A 20750-nucleotide genomic window follows, 5' to 3' on the forward strand; every position below is an offset into this window, starting at 1 on the left:
AAAAATAATAAATAAATGAAGAAATTTTTGGTGTGAGAAATTGATTTTGATATATCGATGATGGTTTGGTGTGGAAAAAATCTCATTAAACTTGGAGGGATATGAATAAATCAAGATGAAGTTTGGAGACTTTGAGTTTTCGACATTGAATTTTGTTGCAAAAGATAAAAGGAGATTTTAGTAATGCCAAACATGCGTTGCGATTTCTTATTAAATACAGAGGCGTTCTTTTGTAAACTTTTGCATGAATAAATTATAAAAATGTTGCGCGAGGGTAATTTCTTGAGAAATTTTAATGAATTTCAGTTCAAAAGAGTGTGCGGTTCGATCTTTTTGAGTTTTAATTTATTGCAAAGACTTTAATTATAAAATTCCTGCAAAGAGGACATTGGAAAATTTGGAAAATTTAAATTATATAGCCTATTTGTGAATGACGATCGACAGATTTTTATGAGAAAAGAAAAAAATAAATAATTAAAAAAATTAAAAAAAAAAAAAAAATACCACTAAATAAAAGTTTGCATACAAAAATTTCTTGCAACTTTTTTAGCCGTTTTTGTACACTATACAGAAGGGTTTTTCTAATTAATTTTTTTGTTCCAAAAATTACGGTAGGTACCTGTCATGTTTAAAAAGTTTTATTTTTTTTTCAAAAACGGCTTCAACGATTTTAATTAAAAATTTAAATAATAGTTCTTAGACAAGGTCTATCTTTAAATTAAATTATTTTCTCACAAATCGTTATTAACGGACCCTCCATTTTTTAAATTTCTGAGTTTTTTTTTATAAAAAAATTAGTCTATTCTTATATTAGTGTATTCTTATATTTTAATAAGCCGTTTTAAAAAATGTTGCAACAGTCAGAAACTGAAAAAGGTAAAAGTCACAAGTGTATTTAAGCCTCATTGAAAACATAAAAATATATTCTTCAATATAAAACCTTATGAGTACTTATACCGAATCAATTGTAAAAGGTCAACAATATCAAAGCATACACCGAAAAAAAAAACCAATATCAATTTAACATTTTTTAAATATCAAATTAACATTTTTTAAATATCAGCCAAAAATGCTCTTTAAAATGTGTTTTATGTTAAAGCAACATTTTTATTATCAGGATGATATTTAAATGTCACATTTTGGAATTTTTTTTTTGATATTTTATTATCATTTTTTCATATCAATTTCTCATTCCAAATTATTGAAAAATATTAAATAAACAATTCTTAATGTGTACTAATTTAAAGGCGCTTTGTGTTTTTTCGAAGTAAAATGTATGATTTACTGAGAAAATTTGATCGGCACTAAAATTTTACTTCACGTAGTTTGGGAGAAAATAACAAAACAATTATACCTATCACCTATAATAGAAAAAATAATATCACCATTATTTTGTAAAGAATATTCCCTTTCAGTAATGTTTTGAAAAAAGATAAAATAATAAAAATGAAAAGGAAAGAAATGGGTTTCATTATAATAAATTAAAACGTAAAATCTAGTCAACATTGATATTTTAATTGTCAAAGTGAAATTTTCACTATCCACTTAAACTTAAAAAAAATGTCAAAATGATATTTTAATTGTTGGACGACTTTTGTCACTGAAAAATGTTAATTTGATAGCTGTTATTATCAAATTTTTTTTTCGGTGTATCACAGTTAAAGTAAATACAGTACAGCTTTCGTCATGGTCATTGTTGTTTGAGTCATAGTTTAACATGTTGCATTCTTAAATAAAAAAAAAAAAAAAAATAAAAACAAAATCCTATCCAAAATCGAAACATCTTTTCCACACAGAGTTCATGTTTTGACATTTTCTGACAGTATTTTGCTATAATAAGAATTTTTTTTATCACGATATCAACCCTCACACTAACAAATAATACCATAAAATATTAAGTAAGCATCTCAACACATTGTCAAATAAAAAAAAAAATTCCTTCAAAATTCCTTGATCGTCTTGGAATTTTGTATTTTTGTTTTTATTTGAATAAATAACAAAAAATTACAAATGTCTTTAAGAATTTTGTTTTTGTTTCATCACATCACACCCAATACAAACAAGATTCCCAAGGATTACAATCCGATTTCATATTCTATTCAAATATTAATAATTCAATATAATATTCCTATACATATACAGACATTAAAAAGGTAATAAGAACCTAACACACGCATTTAGGATGAAAAAGTCCTTTGACTCAATTTTATTTTTATAATAAAATAAATTGAATTTGAAAGCTTCTGGCAAGGACATTGACGAGGATAAATAATTTGCACAAAGCTTTTGTTCTTTCAATAGATTTTTTTTTTTTTTTTTTGAATTATACGATTTACGCAATATTCATGTCAGTGACTTTCAACACTAAATATATGAGGTTATTTCCACATCAGGACAATGAATTGATTTTTTTTTTTTATTAATCCCAATGTGAGTGCATCATTTTTCCTGTGAGTGAATATTGCTTAAAAAATTTTCTTTTTTTTTTTTTCCTTAACCCAAAAGTCATTTCAAGTGGAACTTCGATATAAAAATTAACTCAGATAATGTTCAGTGAGTCATGTATACGGATGAGTTGGTAGGTTTTATATGCGGCAGTGTGAAAATCTCTCTTGTGAGCAATAAAAATGATAAATTATCCTTTCTTAAAGGACAGTTGGAAGCTGCGAGAGAGAGAGTTGAGTGTATAAGGCATAAATTACTCACAGTGATGAAGTGTAATCAATCTGGCTTAGTGGTTGTCCTCATGGAATAAAATATGACCTTTTTTGGTTCATCAGAAGGAAAAAAAAATTACAGGACGTAGGACAACAAAAAAAAAAAAAAACTTTAAGGAAAGTAATTTTATTTTGTCGGTTCAATTAAGAACCAAGTTCGCATGGGTCAAGTGAAAATTTATAAATATTCATTGGACAGAAAAAAAAAAAAAAAATTCGAGATGAAATCAGCAATTTTATATTTCAGTGATTGATTCTTGGAATAAAATTAAAGTTTTATTCACAAATAATGGTAAAGTTTTTTAATCTAATTTGTGGATTTTGAATTTTTGTAATTTCCTTAAGAGTAATGACTTGTTAATGAAAAAGTTTGTAGAAAAAAACATCATAGCCCATCCTAACAAAAGGATAAAATTTTCTAGTTCGATTTTCTTCAATATTACAACGGGGATAAGTCAGGGTTGTAAATATGTATATCAATTGAAAAAAAATCATTTGAAATAAAAAAAAATTTTTTTTGCAACCAAAAATAATTTGCATTAAAAAAATATTTATTGCAACAGAAAAAAAATTTTATTGCAAATGAAAAATACTTGCATTAAAAAAATACATATTGCAACTAAAAATATTTTGCATTAAAAATTGTTATTGCAACTAGTTAACACTTCGATTCTATTCAAGATGAATCATCTTGAAGTGTTATTAAAATTTACCGGAAATATGACATCCGTCAAATAAACATCTTCAACAGTTCTCATGGTAATATGATACCAATGAGAACGTATAGCATGGATCATCGATCATCAACCATCAGCTGAATCATCCATCGACATCAAGTGGATGATATAGTCAGTTCATAGATACTCATCAAGCAAACCGGTTCTAAAATTGTAGTTTAGGTTATTATCTAAGTTCATTTAAATAAAAGTTCTTTTTTAAAAACCCAAACAGGAATTGCAATTATTAATTGGCGCCCGAGCAGGGACACGCGAATAGTTTTTAATTGAAGTTTAATTTTGCTAAGAGTGCAGTGACGGTTATTAAAACCCAGCATCGAAAAATTTTACTATTCAAAATTTTAAGCTATAGTGCATCCAAAGGGGAGAACAGTACAAAGTATCCTCTAGCCGCGTGTGAAATTTTAAAGTGAATAAATAAGTTTTAATTAACAAAATAAGTTTTGTAATGCAGTGACGATTTTTAATTTTAAAATCAAGCAGTGACGTTTTTTTTTTAATTTTAAATCCAGCAGAAAAATTTTCAACAATTTTAACTTGCGTACTAAATCTAAAAACTCAGTAGTCCTACTCAACATAAAACATTGAGAGGCAAAAAGTTTAATTACAACAGATCATGAGAAGTATACTTATAAAGTAGAAAATCAGAAAAATAATTAAAACAAAAAAAATAAAATATTTTTTATAAACATATATTCAGTGAAGTGAAACTGAACAATTATAAAGACAAACAGAGTGAAAGAGAAGAAAGACAAAAACAAAATAAATGAAATAAAGAAAATAAAAAAAAAAATTTTTTAAATATATTCAGTACTCATAATAAAGAAAGACAGGAAGTGAAGAATAAACAAATATTTTTACGAAGTCATCATTGATCAGTGTTAAGCAGAGATTCAACTCTACATCAACAAATCAACAATAATTATATAGTAAGAAAATTTTTATTTAAAAAAAAAAAAATATTTAATTAATTAAGGAAATTAAAAAAAAAAATTACTATACTTATTATTAAGAATCTTTATTTATAAAATTAAATTTTATATAAATATCTATAAAACAAAAAAACTCAATATGGCATTAACAGTGGATCAGATACATACGTTGATTTCTCAGACAGTAGCCGAAAGTACGGACAAACTAGATAAGAAAATAGATGACTTGACGAAATTATTAGGTAGATTAGCTCCCATTGATAACATTGAACCATACGAGGACGTTACAATAGACCCACTTATAACAACCACAGAAAGTTTAGAGTTAGTTAAAAGTTTGCAAAGGTTTGATGGGGAAAACTATATTAGCTGGCGGACATCAGTAATCCACTGCATGAAAGCTTATGAATGTTGTAAAGGTAGTTCAAGTTACTTTACAGCAGTTAACATATTAAGAAACAAAATAATAGGGAAAGCTAATGACGTGCTGACATCTCATGGTACGCCATTGAATGTCAATGCAATAATAGGACGATTAGACCTAACTTACGAAGATAAAAGACCAGTACACATGTTACAAACCGAACTATCGAGTGCTAGGCAGGGGAAACAAACTTTGCAACAGTTCTATGATCAAGTTAGTCAGTTACTGACATTAATAACTAATAAAACAATAATGAGTTATGGGCCTAGAACGGCCGAAACTAATGTGCTCATTAATGTAGCCCGAGAGAACGCTTTGAGAGTGTTCATAATGGGATTAAATCAACCCATGAGTAACATCGTATTCTCTCTTAATCCTGGTGATCTGCCAAATGCGTTGGCCAGAGCTCAAGAAATTGAGGTAAACCAGAATCAAAGATTAAGGGATATAAATCCAAATCCACATAGAATGGATTATAATAGAGGAATACCTCAACTTCAGCTTCCACCTATACCAAGGTACACAAATAATAACAATAATAATAATAACAGACAGAATTTCATACCGAGACAGAATAATCAATTTGTTCCACCACCGCAAAGAATGGACTTAGCAAGTGGAAACTACCATCCTCCTAAGCCCCAAACAAATAACAATTATTACAATCAAAACAGATATTTACATAACAATCCATATAGGGACCAACGTTTTAATAACGAAATAAGAAACAATAACAACCCTTTCAAGCGCGATAGGCCACGAAGTGAACAGATTCCGGTAAAAACACCGAGATTAAATAATTTAGATGAAGGGGATAATTTTTTAGAATAAGGAACGACCTGCCTTTTATAAAAAGAACAGATCCAAAGACAGGCCGTATATTTACAATTTTAATTGACACAGGTGCAACACATAGTTACGTTAAACCAGGTTTATTCAAAAATAAAGATTTAGAAAGGACTACAAAGGTCAGAAGCGTCCATGGGACAAGCATTATAAACAAGTATCAGGAGATAAATATGTTAGGAATTAAGGATATTTTTTACGAAATTAAAGAATTAAAAGATTATGATATAATTGTAGGAATAAGAACACTCAGGAAAATTAAAGGCAAAATAAATATAGTCGATGGTACATTAGAATACGAAAAAGGCATAGTACCTTTATTATTCAATGACGAACTATTGAACAATTTGGCAATCTGCATGAGTACAGATGAAACCTATATAGAAAAATTGAAATCAATTTTAAAACGTTTTCAAGGTATTTTTACAGAAAAACCGAATTATCTTCCATATAATACGAACATAGTAGCGACTATAGATACTACAACAGACGATCCAATATGGTCAAAATCATATCCATATCCGCAAGCAGTAAGCAATTTTGTAAACAATGAAATAAATAATATGTTGGAAAATAATATAATAACGCCAAGCAGATCTGCATATAATTCACCAGTGTGGGTAGTTGATAAGAAAGGTACTAATGAAGACGGATCCAAAAAACACAGATTAGTCATAGACTACAAAAAGCTAAATTCATTCACTAAGACAGACAAGTATCCAATGTCAGATACTTCAGTAATTTTGTTCAATTTAGGAAAGTCTAAATTCTTCACGACACTAGACTTACAAAGTGGTTTCCACCAAATAATGATGAAAAAGGAAGACAGAGAAAAAACAGCTTTTAGCGTAAACAATGGAAAATACGAGTTCCTTCGTATGCCATTCGGGTTGAAGAATGCACCCTCTTTATTTCAAAGAGCTATGGATGATATTCTAAGACCTTACATAGGGAAATTTTGCCACGTATATATCGACGATGTGATCATATTTTCTGAATCGGAAGAAAAACACTTGGAACACATAGAAATCATAATTAAAGCATTAAGCGAAGCCAACATGAAGATAAGTAGTGAAAAAAGCAAGTATTTTATGCAGGAAGTAGAATTTTTAGGATATGTTGTTTCCTACAACAGTATTAAAACGGATCCAAAGAAAGTAAAAACTATTAAGGAATACCCAGAACCTAAGACATTAAGACAGTTAAGATCTTTTTTGGGACTAAGCGGTTACTATCGTAAATTCATAAGAAATTACGCTATGATCAGCAAGCCATTAACAAAGTATTTAAGAGACCAAGACGCAAACACAAAAAGTAAATTTATACCGATAGAATTAGATAATGAGGGGAAAAGAGCATTCCAAATTTTAAAAGACAAGTTAGAAGAAAATATAATATTGAACCAGCCAAACTTTGAAGAAGGTTTTGAATTAACAACTGATGCAAGTAACTCAGCCATAGGTGCAGTGCTTAGTCAAAATAACAAACCAATAACTTTCATAAGTAGGGGATTAAGTGTAACCGAAGAAGGCTATGCAACAAATGAAAAAGAATTATTAGCAATTGTTTGGAGTTTGAAAAATTTGAGGAACTACCTCTATGGAACAAGCGGCATCCATATATATACGGACCACCAACCATTAACATTCGCTATGTCAGATAAAAACCCCAACGCAAAAATGAAACGATGGAGGGAATTTGTAGAAGAATATTCTCCTATTATAAAATACAAACCAGGTAGAGAGAATGTAGTAGCAGATGCTTTAAGCAGACAAGAATTAAATATGATGGACTCGGACGTTGCAACAGTACATAGTACTCAAAGTAGTCCAGTTGAAGAAATAAAAAGATTAGGAGGTATAATTAATAGATTTAGGAATCAGTTAATCATTAAAGAAGGAAATAACAATAGTATTAGTAGTGAACAAGTACATAAAGGATACTGGCGACACACAGTAATATATAAAGATGAAAATATATTTAGTGATTTTAAAGAAATTATTAGGAAAGGCATTAATGCAATACATTCCAGCGAGGAATTATTATTTAAACTAAAACCAAAGTTATTAAGTGAATACCCCACTACTCAGTTTGCATATGTAACAAATATAGTAGAAGACATTGTTGACAAAGACACACAAATAACTATTCTAAAAAACGAACATAATAGAGCGCATCGTGATTCAAGAGAGAATTTCAAACAGATTACAACAAAATATTACTGGCCTGAATGCTTTAAACAATTATTAGATTTAACAAGAAATTGCTCTGTTTGCAAAGAAAACAAATATGATAGACATCCAGTTAGATATAGGATTGGAGAGGCTCCAATTCCAAAGAAAGGGGGGGAACGAATACATGCTGATATATACTATATAGACAATGATCAATTTTTAACCATGATAGATTCTTTTTCAAAATTTCTCATAGTAAGACATATTGAAAGTAAAATAGATGCTAAGGATAAACTCATTGAAACAATACCAATATTTGGCAGAGTTGAAACACTTGTAACTGATAATGAAAAGACATTTTGCACACCATCAGCACAACTAGAATTAGAAAGACTAGGCGTCAAACATGAGAGAACAGCTCCAAACCATAGTAGAACGAATGGTATGATAGAAAGAGTGCACAGCACATTGACTGAAATTATACGAATTACGAAAACAGATATCCATGCGGAAACAAATGAAATAATGCCATTTGTCGTTAAAAAATATAATGAATCAATTCATTCAGTGACTAACTTCCGACCAATAGACGTGTTTCATAACTTTGAAAAACATATTAGTTTGACAAATGTATTAAAAGAAAAACAAGATAAGGATCTTGCGTACTTTAACAAAAACAGGACAGAAATAGAATTTAGACCAGGACAAAAAGTACACGAAAAATCGACACGAAGGCAAGGGAAAGTAAAACCTTTGTATAAAAAAAGAATAGTAAAAGAAGATAGAGGAAGAGTTATACTAGACAGTAAGGATAGGATCATACACAAAGATAATTTGAAAAAATAATATATTCAAATTCAACACCAATTCTATTTCAGATGACTAACAGTATCATACTAGTATTTTTGGCATTACTAGCCACGACATTTGCGCAAGTGCAAATAACAAACTATAGTACAGAGGAATACATTCTTATAGAGGACGGACCTGCTGCATTATTCTACGAAAGAGGTGATGTTTATCACATAATAAATTTAACACATTACAAAAATATACTAAATGATATAAGAGGTAAAGGTGCTAGGGTAACCAGTTTAATTAAGACGAATCTTGAAACTGCAGACAAATTAATTAATCAACTTATTATAAGAGATAGATTTAGACGAGGAATAAATGAGATCGGTACTCTATGGAAATGGATATCAGGAAGTCCAGACCATGATGACAAAATAAAGATAGAAACAAAACTACAGGAACTAATTGAATCTAACAACAAACAGTACCAAACAAATTCAATATTATTTAAAACAATAGAAAAACTGACCAGTGAGGACAATAACATTGACAAAGAAGACGAACTAATTTTAAAATTTATAATTGAAGATTTAAGAGACATTATCAATACCATCAATTTAAGAAAAAATGGCATTTTAAATACAGTGATTTTAAATATAGAAGATTTAGAGAAAATAATAAAAACAGAAACAATGCCAGTTTCAATTACAGATGTTTTAGATGCATCAGATTTTCAAATTATTCAAAATAAGGAAATAATCATGTTATACATTCAATACCCGATTGTTAAGGAAATAAACACTAAATTCATTGTAGAAAGCATTAATATAGGTGATGGCAAGTTACAAATCCCAAATCAAATTGTATTGTACGAAGAAAAATATAAAATGGCAAATTGTAAACAAGAATTAAACAATATGTATTGTAAAATAAGTAATGAAACTAATTGTCTAACAGATTTATTAAATAACAAGAAAGCAAACTGTCATAAAATAAAGGAGAAGAATCCAGACATTAAAATAATTAAAGATGGTATAATTTTTGTAAGTGGAGAAACCACAATCAATAGGAAAATATATAAGGGTACATATCTCATTAATTTCAAAAATAATGTAACTATTAATTCTAAAATGTATGAAAATAAAAAAACAAAAATTGTAAAACATTTTAAAATGAATGTACCATTAGAAATTAATATTTTGAAATATTTAGAATCAAGAAATGAAAAATTAAAATTCAGAAACATTGATCTAATTAAACCTTATATTGAAGATATAAAAGAACACCCAATATTGTGGGGAATAACTTTAAATATAATATTAATATTTAGTATTGTAATAGTTATTAAGATGTTGAAAATTTATAAAAGAAACGAAGAAAAGAAAAATAATTTAGCATTTAAGAAAGCAACAATTAAATGTTTAACAGCAACAAGAAAAGCTATAGAAGAGCGATCGGGACGATCACTATAGAAGTAAGGGGGGAGTTAACACTTCGATTCTATTCAAGATGAATCATCTTGAAGTGTTATTAAAATTTACCGGAAATATGACATCCGTCAAATAAACATCTTCAACAGTTCTCATGGTAATATGATACCAATGAGAACGTATAGCATGGATCATCGATCATCAACCATCAGCTGAATCATCCATCGACATCAAGTGGATGATATAGTCAGTTCATAGATACTCATCAAGCAAACCGGTTCTAAAATTGTAGTTTAGGTTATTATCTAAGTTCATTTAAATAAAAGTTCTTTTTTAAAAACCCAAACAGGAATTGCAATTATTAATTCAACTGAAAAATATTTGCAGTGAAAATAAAATTTTTATTACAAATAAAATTGCATTTAGAAAAAAATTCTGCATTGAAAAAAAAAATCATTGCAAAATGTGTGCATTAAACTATTTATTTTAATTCGTCGAATTTCTTATGTGCTATGTCAACTATAACATTAAACTTAATTAGACCTAATGTATTTCCAGTAAAATTTTTTTGAATTAAAAATATTTTTACTTGCAATAAAAATTTTATTTGCAATGCAAATATTTTTCAGTTGCAATATCATTTGTTTTATGCAAAATGTTTTTAGTCGCAATAAATATTTTTTTTTTGTGAATGCAAATTTTTGGGGATCGGGTCAAAATTCTGGCTTCAAAATTCTGCTTTTTTAAAGAAAATTCTGTTTTTCAAAATTCTGCTTTTTTTCTATTCTGCTTTTTAAAATTCTGCTTTTTAAAATTCTGCTTTTCAAAATTCAGCCAGCATTATACTTGAACAAAAAAATTCTGCCAATTCTGTTTTTTTTTTTTTTTATAGCATATGCGCTGACTAAAGAAAAATACACCTCATTAATGTAATTCAACATTGGCACTTTCCAAAATTTTTTTGTTTAAGTGTCGCAAATATTTTTTAAAATGCATAGACTGACTTTCTTTCAAATAAAATCTATATCTTATTGGAACCGATGTTGTTTGATACAAGATATTCCTTTTCTTATTCAAATTTTTGAATATTCATCTTTATTTGACAAATTAAAAAATTTTGAATTATTTTCGGAAATGTTTAGTATTCAAAACCTTTTCTTAATATTTTCAAATTCATTCATTTATAAAACAAAAATTAATATACATTCAAAGAAAGCAAATTATGTAGGTAAGTAATCAAATAAACAGATAATTTTTCAAGAAGATGATTTTACAGAATTTTGCAAAAAATTAAAAAAGGGTTTGGAAAATGTTAAAGAGCGCGCGCTTTTGAACATTTTCCAAACCCTTTTTTAATTTTTTGCAGAATTTTGAAAAACAGAATTATGAAAAGCAGAATTTTGAAAAACAGAATTTTGAAAAGCAGAATTTTGAAAGCAGAATTTTGAAAGCAGAATTTTGACAAAAGAATTTTGACCCCGGCAGAATTTTGACCCCAACCCAAATTTTTGTTTATTTCCAATAAATATTTTTTTTTTAATTTGTAATGGAAAACAAATGCATTAAAAAAAAATGATTTTTTACAATCCTGGTTCAAGTACGGACAAATTTAATTTATTAGTATAAAAAAGTTTTAAGTGTTTAATTTTTAGGCTTCAAAGATAGCGCTTTATGAAGTTCGCAAAAGTTTGAATGTCTTAATAAAAAATGTTTAATAAAAGTTGAAATTTCTTTTTAAATTTTAATAAATTAATGTCCCATAGCAATCATTTTCTTGAATTCGACCTCAGCTGGGTTATTAACATAATCAAGAATTTCTAACCTTAATTTATAGTATAAAGAAAATAGGATTTTCATCCTTTTCAACCACCATAAGATCGAGACCACAAAGAAAATTATTTGGGTACAAAATTACCATGCATATATGCAGACGTATGTTTGTTAAAGTTTCCGGTTCCTTGGAAATTTGTCTAAAGATAAATATACGCAAAACAAATAATAAAACAAAAACAGTAGGAAGAAATGTTTTGATTGTAATATGTATGTGATTTTAATGACAAAATGGTTGTTATGAGGCAAAAACACACAGGATGTGTCTCAATGTTTGCTAATTAAGCTAAATTTTTGGGTTTCTACGATTTATGATTTAATTTTTTCTTTAAACTCAAATGACTGTCTTAGGAATTATACAGGGTGATTCAGGAGCAATGTACCAAAAAGCTAGAGCTTGTTGATAAATAAATTTATGAAACATTTACCATTCGTCAATAATAATTATTTTTTAAATATTCATAAATTAAATTATCAACAAGTCCAGTCACGTAAAAACAGAAAATAAAATGGTTTTTAGAAAAAAGTAGTTTTAGTTTTTTGTTAATTTCTCCAAAATGACAAGATAATTTTGAATCGAGTTTTCTGTTTTTGTTTAAAAATAAATAAGAGCATCGAATTTTAAAAACTTAATTAGTACTTAAATATTTGAAATTTTGAAAAAAATTAGTTTGAAATTTTTTTTCCAATTTTTTCTTATTCAAAATTTTGATTTTTAAAAATTAATTTTTCAAAAACTGTGCCATAAAATGGCTTTGTTTATAATTTTTGTAAAAGTGTAGGGTTTTGGCTTTACAAAAAGGTATAGCACGTTATTGTAGGTGTAACCGTCGATTTTTAATACATATTTTTTGTTTTCAAATTAAGTCAATTTTTTTGAAGTGAAAACTACTTTAGTATCGTAGTGATTTGAAACACGATGAAACGAAAAAGCGACAGGAAAAATCAATTGATTATGACTTTTTTGTTTTAATAGATAGATGAATGAAATTTATACTGTAGATAATATTCATATTCAAAATTCTGAGATAACGGTAAAAAAATGTTCTTTTTCTAAACACATTATATCTTTTGATCTAGAGCATATACAAATTTGATTTAACTTTACTGAGCATCCTGATAATTTTAGCTTTTATTTTATATATCACATATAACGGTACGTGCTCTACAAGTTACACAATCTGAAATTGAAAAACTTGAAAAATACCTCAAAACACCTGTTGAGATCTGTTGTCGATGACCAGCCACCAGTGTAATCTCAGTTTGAAATTTCCACATGGTTGGCTTTAAAAAAATTCGTACTTTTTTTGTAGGCATGGTAGAAATATGATTGAAGCGTCACATAAAAGGTGAAATAATAAGCTTTCAGATGATACAAAAATTATTATAAGTTGTCATTCGAAAATGGATTTAAAGGTGATTTCTTCGATTTTTTTTAAGGGAAAAATGATTTTTTAACATTTTACTTCTATCACGTGTGAATTGCAGACATGATTTTTTTTTTTAAATTTTTTTTCGAAATAAAAAGGACTGTTTTTATGGATTTGTTTTATCTTATTTCACACTTCTGTTAAATTTCATCTGTTATTTTGAATTGTTCTTTTTATTGCTTTCTCTAGTTGTATTAAAGTGACTCCCACACGAAACATATAGAATTCTATTGTTTGAAAAATTCTTTTATCTTAAAAGATGACAAAAATTTCAAATTCCTTATCCTCATTACAAAAAAAAAAAAAAAATGAATCTTCTCTCAAAAAAATGTCTTTGAATTACTTGAAATTTATTTAATTCTTCAAATATCTTTCTTTTAGCCATAGAAAAAAAAATCCCATGAATAAATGTTAGCTAATATAAAAATCTCTTTAATTTGTTGTTGTTGTTTTTGTATCTTATACCCATCAAAGGAATAATAACGTATATATGTAACTTGCCTCTAACCCGAATATCAAATTTCTTCTTATATTTCAGAAAATTCATCATCTGTATAAACAAAAACCTTAAATCTTAACCCAACAAAAGGCTGAAGAAAAAAAGGGAAAAGTAAACATCCAGCAACTTGGTTAAAATAAGGACTAAAATCTTCTTGCGAACAAAAAAAAAAAAAACAAAAAACCAAATATCCTACTCAATCCGTCGAAAAAGCTTACAGCTAATTAACTCACACCCTTTTTTCTGAAGGGTAAGTAAAATAAAAAAAAAAAAAATACAACCAACAAGTCAAGACAAAATGAAAAACAAACAAAAATCTGAGTCAAAAAATCATACAAAAAATATCTTCAGTCATCGAACAAAACTACAGGAATGGATATAACTTAACCAAATGAAGTGAACTTAACTACTACTGACAGTAAAAAAAAGGAACTTAATAAATATAAATATAACCAAACTACGACGACATGAATAGAAGTTTTGAAAGTTTTCGTCGTAAAGAGAAAATCTCATAGCCCACAAAAACACAAAAAAAAGTTTATATTCATACATATATTCCAGTCAGAGTAATTTGTAGCAGATTGTTAATAAAATGTCTCCGGAGTCCTTGAATGTCTTCCAATTCTTAGAAATTCAATCAAAAGGACACTACCAACGACGGCGATGATAATAATGCCATCAGCCAACGACGTCCTCCAGCAACAACACCAACAACAACAAAATACAATCATGACAACGAACGATAGAGTCCTGCAGATGGCAGTTAGTGCTGCTGCCTTAACAATACCCAAGTCCTCAACATATGACCCATCATCATCATCATCAACAATAGGTGATGGAGGTGTAAGAGGAGCGAGTACAGGTGTGGTTGGAGAAGCATCAAGTCCAGCATTTTTGAGAAATCTGATGGCCCATCACCTTACAACACGTTCCCTTAATTCCAATTTTGAGAGCTCATCTACGAGTCCTGTGAATAATTTGACTTCAATTCTAACGAGAGCAGCAACGACATTGTTAGCAGCAGCAGCAACACCTGCACCAATATTGAGAAATTCAACCACCATAACCACTTCCAGTGTTGCTGATGATGAGAGATCCTTTACGCAATTGTATCCTGGGAGTTCGTCTTTTATAACGAATCAAAGTTACAATTTGAGTGGTGTGTATATAGATGAGGAGCCAACTGGAGAGTATGTCTTCGATAGGACAGACGTACGAGTGATATTTATAACTTTGTATACGATGGTCTTTTGTTGCTGTTTTTTTGGTGAGTAGAAAATAGATATTATAGAAAAAAAAATTACTCATACACCTCAGTGTACGAAAAATACTACATTGTTAAAATTTGAATAATTTGGGAACCGTATATTGGAATTTGTTGAAATTTTGTATCGTGAAACTTGAAAAGAAGTCTTACAGTTTACAATTCAAAATTTTTTTAAAATAGTAAAATTTTCATTCAAAGTTAATTTTTCAAGAATCTTTTAAAATATGATATGTTTTGTTTGCCTTCACAAATGTTTTAAAGTTTTCATCAAATGTCCTTTTCGAAGGACTTTAGCCTTTTGCAGGTATCCTAACTCATCTCCTGTTCTTGACTAATAGTAAAATTTTTACTTTTTCTGTGTTTTAGAGATGGTTAGTAAAATTCAGTGTAATGTCAAAACAGAAAAAAAAAAAAAATCATAAAAATAAAATGCACGACTTGCGCTTGCTGTGTGGTATAGAATCTATGAGAAAACCATAATTCTAAGTTTCGATCCATAAACGTTGCTTTTGTTTTTTTTTTTTATATATATAAAAATTATTATTAAAATACATTTTAAGAAAAAAAAAATTAAATCGTTAGACGCATTTAAAAAAAAAAAATAATTTTTGTCTGTAGTTTTCTCAACTAACACCTAAAACCAAAATTTAAAAAAATTCAAAATCATTTTTTCGAAAACTTGTATCTTCAAAACAAGAAAAAAAAAAAACAATTTCAATTTTTTTTTTTTTAATCAAAAAACTATTTTTTTTTTTCAAAATTGTGCTTCCGATAAGGTAATATAAATGCGTTTGTATAAAAAAAAATAGTTAAATTGAAAAAGTTATTTGGATGTTCTACGTGAGGTACAGTTTATAACAATTTTTGAGAAGAAAATTTTCATTACCTTGTCTAAAAACTATTATTTGAATTTTGTAATCAAAATCGTAGGAACCGTTTTTGAGAAAAGTGAACTTTTTGGAAATTGGTATATGACAGGGGTATCGTTGTTTTTGGTCCAACAAAATTAATCCCAAAAACTGCGTCATGCCAATTTTGAAGTGGATTGGTTCATCCGTTTAAATAATTTTTTTTTTTTTTTTTTTTTTTTGAATTATGTAACCTATTAGCAATTAAAATTCCAGTGGTATTAATTAATTTAATTAATTCAAATTGATATTGAAAATTTTTTAGACCCGAAATTAACAGTACTTGTCATAACAGCCAGATAAAAAGGTTTTTTTTTTTACTCAAAAACTGCTTTATCGATTTAGATTAAAAAAACCTGTACTGTCGAAAATGAGACAACAAATATTTTTTTTGCGCCGTTAAAATTAAGAAAATAAAAAAAAATTTTAAAAAGAATTTTTTTTTCTTAAATCAAGTTTTCGAAAACGGAACAAGGAATTTGTTTGAAACCAATATTTCCTTTTTTGATGGCACACCAATTTTTTTTCTGATATTATTTTCTCAATTTTTTATGTATACAAATTTTTACTTGCGATATAGGTACTATATATCAAGTTATGCATTCGTACAAAAAAAAAAAGTTGAGATAACATTTTTCCATGACATTACGATGGTAGACAATGCCAAAAAAGTGGGTCCCGGACGTCCGTCTGTCTGTCTGTCTGTCTGTCTGTCTGTCTGTCTGTCAGTCTGTCTGTCTGTCTGTATAAGGAGCTACAGCCTAAACGGATGGACCGATTAATGTCAAATTTGGTATGTAGCGTTATTTGGTGACTCTCCAGAGGGGTTTTTGGAATTAATTTTTTTGGACCAAAAATAACGGTACTTGTCATATAGCGATTTTAGTAAGATTGAAATATCTCAAAAACGGCTCCAACGATTTTGTTTAAAAAAATCAAATGTTAGTTTTAAGCTAAGGTCTATCTTTCGATGAAAAAAATTTTTTTTTGAAAATCATTATTAACGGTACCTGCCATAGAACCGTTTTTTTTAAATCCGATTATCTCCGAAACTGCTAATTCGATTTCAACGAAACTTTTTGTGAAGAAGCATTTTTATAATTTTAATATAAACCAAAAATTAAATTTCCAAAAAAATAATTTTTGGATTTTTAAAAAAAATTTGAAAATTTTTTTTTGAAAAATCAAATTTTCGAAAACGGGACATTGAATTTTTTTGAAATTTTGTTTTTAGATGTTGATTAGTGATTTCTACAAAATGGCATACCAATTTTATTTTAAAACTTTTTTTCCAAAAAATTATTTATAAAAAATTAGTTTTTAAAAAAACGGCTCTAACGATTTTGAAAATTTTTTTTCTAAAAATGCATGTTAATATATCAATCAAAACTGCATACTTGCTTTGGAGGGCAATTTAATTTCAGATTTTATTTAATTTTTTTTTTTTAAACGAATTTTATTTTTTTTTCCAAATTTCTATATAAAAAGTCTTAAAAATTTAAGCAACTTTAACTCTAAGAGCAAGTACGTGCGACCCCAGTCGTGCATTTTATTTAAACTGAATTTATTATTTTTTTTTTCTAAAAAATATTTTTTCTAGGTATACAAAATAAATTGCATATCTATATGTTTTGGAGTTCAAACTATTTATAAAGATATTTTTGTAGCTTTAAAAAGTTATAAACATTTTATTTTTAAGTTTTTGTCGAATTTCTCAAAAAATTTAATTGAAAATTATCTTCAATGAATATTTACATAATAATAAGCTTCAATGTTCTAAGCAACTTTTTACAAGAGAGAGTACATGCAAACCAGCCATATATTTTATTTACATTTTATCCATCTAACTTTTTCTTCTATCATAATTACAAACAAACACGTGCTTTATTGCGATTAATACTTAAAATGTTGCCTTAAAAAAAAATCAAATTCATTAAAAAGAATAATATCCTCTTTGAAATACACTGACCAAGTTGACAAAAAATTAAAGCCCTTTACCAGGGTGAAATTAATTGCATTAACTAAAGATAACAACCGTATTAACTATTATACCCCAAAAAAGTGTCAACCATAATAGCGTGTTCAAATCTCTGGTTACTTTAATATTTATTACAACCAATCATCAGACAAAAAAAGGACTTACTTACCCAGGATAATTTTTTCAAAAGGCTATATACTATCACTAATTATCTAGGCACGTTTTGAGACAACAAATTTTTGCGTAAATTACTATTATCCTTCCATTATCCTTATTTATTTGTTGAAATATGTCTTATAATCTACGAGTTATCAGAGTGTTGTAGCAAAGCTTAGCCCAAAGGGTTAAATTATCATACCTCGAGGACAGACTTTATTCTAAATATACCAAATTAATGGCAACATTAAGAATTTACCTTTAAAATTTATATTAACCTGGCAAATGTTTCAACGTGTTTTGATAAATTTACATAAAAAAAAAACAAAATCTGTTTTTGAAATTGGATAAAAAAAAAAGTGATTTTCGTCGAAAAGAAGGAAATTCAAATCCTGCTGAAACATCAAAAACAGAAAGGATTAAGAACAAAAGGTATATTATCCTTTCAATATGAATTCTTTTGTATAAGGGATATGTATTTGTATTTTTTAAAAGACAAAGTTTTGAATAAATTCTGGCAAAAAAAAAATGAATAGTATGTGTTGTCATCTAACAAAGCCTCAAGATTGGAATAAATTGAATTTCAAATAAATAAATGTCCTTTTGGCAAAAATATTCAATTGAAAATTTTCTTAAAAAAAAAAAATCTAAATTTTAGAGACCTTTAGGTTATTCGATATCTCCATTTCAAAAGCATGATAAAAAAAGGTCTCCAAGCAACAATAAGAGAAAATATTAAATGATTCAAATAAACATTGACTGGTGAAAGCATCTGAAAAGTTTTTTTTGTTGTTCTTCTTCTTCGTCCTTTGGTACCTTTGATATGGACCCTAATCAATGTTCGAGGAAGTTTTATGGATCTGTGACACACGTAGACATAAATACTACCATTTATACATATATTTTTAAGTAAAGAGGATTTGTTGAAGGATTTGTCTTTCAAACCAGATGACAAGAGACTATACGATGTGTCGCATTGAGAAATCCTTTTCAGGATATCTTAAAATTTGTCTTTTTTTTTATATTCGAATTTTAAAATCTGTGATTTTTCTTGAAGATAGAGAAATTTGATAAGATTTAAGGATGTCTTCTATCTTTCTTTTCGTTAGTTTGACAACAAGGAGACATTTTCAACAAGTCTTTGTATATAATTCGAAACTCAAAGGATATAATCTTTTACTTTTGTTCATGGTTTGTCTTTGTTTTGAAGATTTATAGTAAATTGTATAAATTACCACTTCATAGAAGTCCCAGAAAGAGGAATAGACTGCAATAATGATAACAACTTTAGCTAATTAAGGATGTTCCAAGGGAGAGAGAGAGAGAGTCCAAGGATAACCGAGGACGATAAAAAGTGTGTTTCCTTGGAAGCAATTTAGTGTAGGTAATTATGCAATTAGACATGAAAGTGATATTTAATCTGAAATAATTAACTACAGAATAGAACTTTGATTAAAAAAATTTACAATACAAGAAAATAGGAAAATAACAACAAGCGATTGTCGATCTTGCTATCCTTGGGTTTTAAGTCGAACGCTTTACCATCAGGGAAATGGTAAATTCAATCTGATAACGACCCAATAAACAATTTTGCTTTTATATAATTTTACAGATGCAACTGTGGCTGTTTTTTTTTTCAACATTAATTTTAAGATGTTTGATGTTCAAAGTTGAATCAAACGGCTTGGCTTTTTTGTTGGTTTCGATAACGAATTAAAGTGTATGAAGTAAGCCCACCTTTTTTGAAAAATGTTATTTTTGAAATGCTCTATTTTTTGACGTGATAACGTCTTATAAATCGATGAACCATGGCAGCCATCACAAAAAAGTGACGCCATTTTCTAACGTTACGCTCTCGCACTTTCGCAGTGCGGCAAAAAATTTCAATTTAAAATTAAAACTAAAAATCTTCTATAGCTTATTTGATAGATAATAACCTAAAGCTTAATCTAAATGAAGGATTTTTAAAAATTCCGTCATTTAATAGGGTAAACAGGGGTAAAACGGAAAGATGAAATTTGGGCTAAAATCTAAACACGAAGTCGTAGAGAATTGATTTTTTTTTTTTGCTTTAGATAGATAAAATTAATTTAAAAATAACTGCATTTAAGAAAAAATTCTAAAAAATTTTGAAACTAAGCTATAACGTTTTGTTTTAACGTTGGACACGTGTTGGGGCTATGACAAAATGATGATTTTGGGTAAAGGAAATTTTTTTTGACAATTCTAAAGATGCCAGATGAAATATGAGGGGAAAAAAAATTAGGCGTCTGCTACGGATATTTTTTGCAATACTCTGCAATTCGGAATATGAATTTTTGAAAAGCACCTTGTTTTTTAGGGATATTTTTGGGTAATTTTTGATTTTTAGCTCAAACTTATAGGACATGTAGGTTTTGGCCTTATGCATACATGTGCAAAAACTTGGATCGTTTAGTGAGTTTTGACTGAATAACGGAAGAAACAAGTTTTAAAAAAACACGTTTTTTTACCGTTTTTAACCAATTTTCATCGTTTTTTATTTTTATCTCTTTTTCTTTAATAGATACAGGAATAAAGTATATGGAGTAATGATACGACTATATGTGTGCGAAGTTTCAATCATTTTCATAAACACAATTTTGAAA

General features: G+C 28.0%; 1 protein-coding gene across 4 annotated transcripts in view; it reads left to right on the forward strand.

Annotated features, from left to right (window-relative positions):
• The window catches only part of LOC129916599 (trissin receptor), a 152297-nt gene that overhangs the window by 80117 nt on the left and 51430 nt on the right, over positions 1–20750 (forward strand). For all 4 annotated transcript variants that reach the window (XM_055996629.1, XM_055996630.1, XM_055996631.1 and 1 more), the window contains exon 2: positions 13854–15081. In XM_055996629.1, coding sequence (XP_055852604.1) covers positions 14478–15081 — 604 coding nt within the window. In that variant the 5' untranslated portion in view covers positions 13854–14477. The remainder of the gene's footprint in view (positions 1–13853; positions 15082–20750) is intronic.

The sequence above is a fragment of the Episyrphus balteatus genome, chromosome 3 (assembly GCF_945859705.1).
Source record: "Episyrphus balteatus chromosome 3, idEpiBalt1.1, whole genome shotgun sequence".
NCBI lineage: Eukaryota > Metazoa > Arthropoda > Insecta > Diptera > Syrphidae > Episyrphus > Episyrphus balteatus.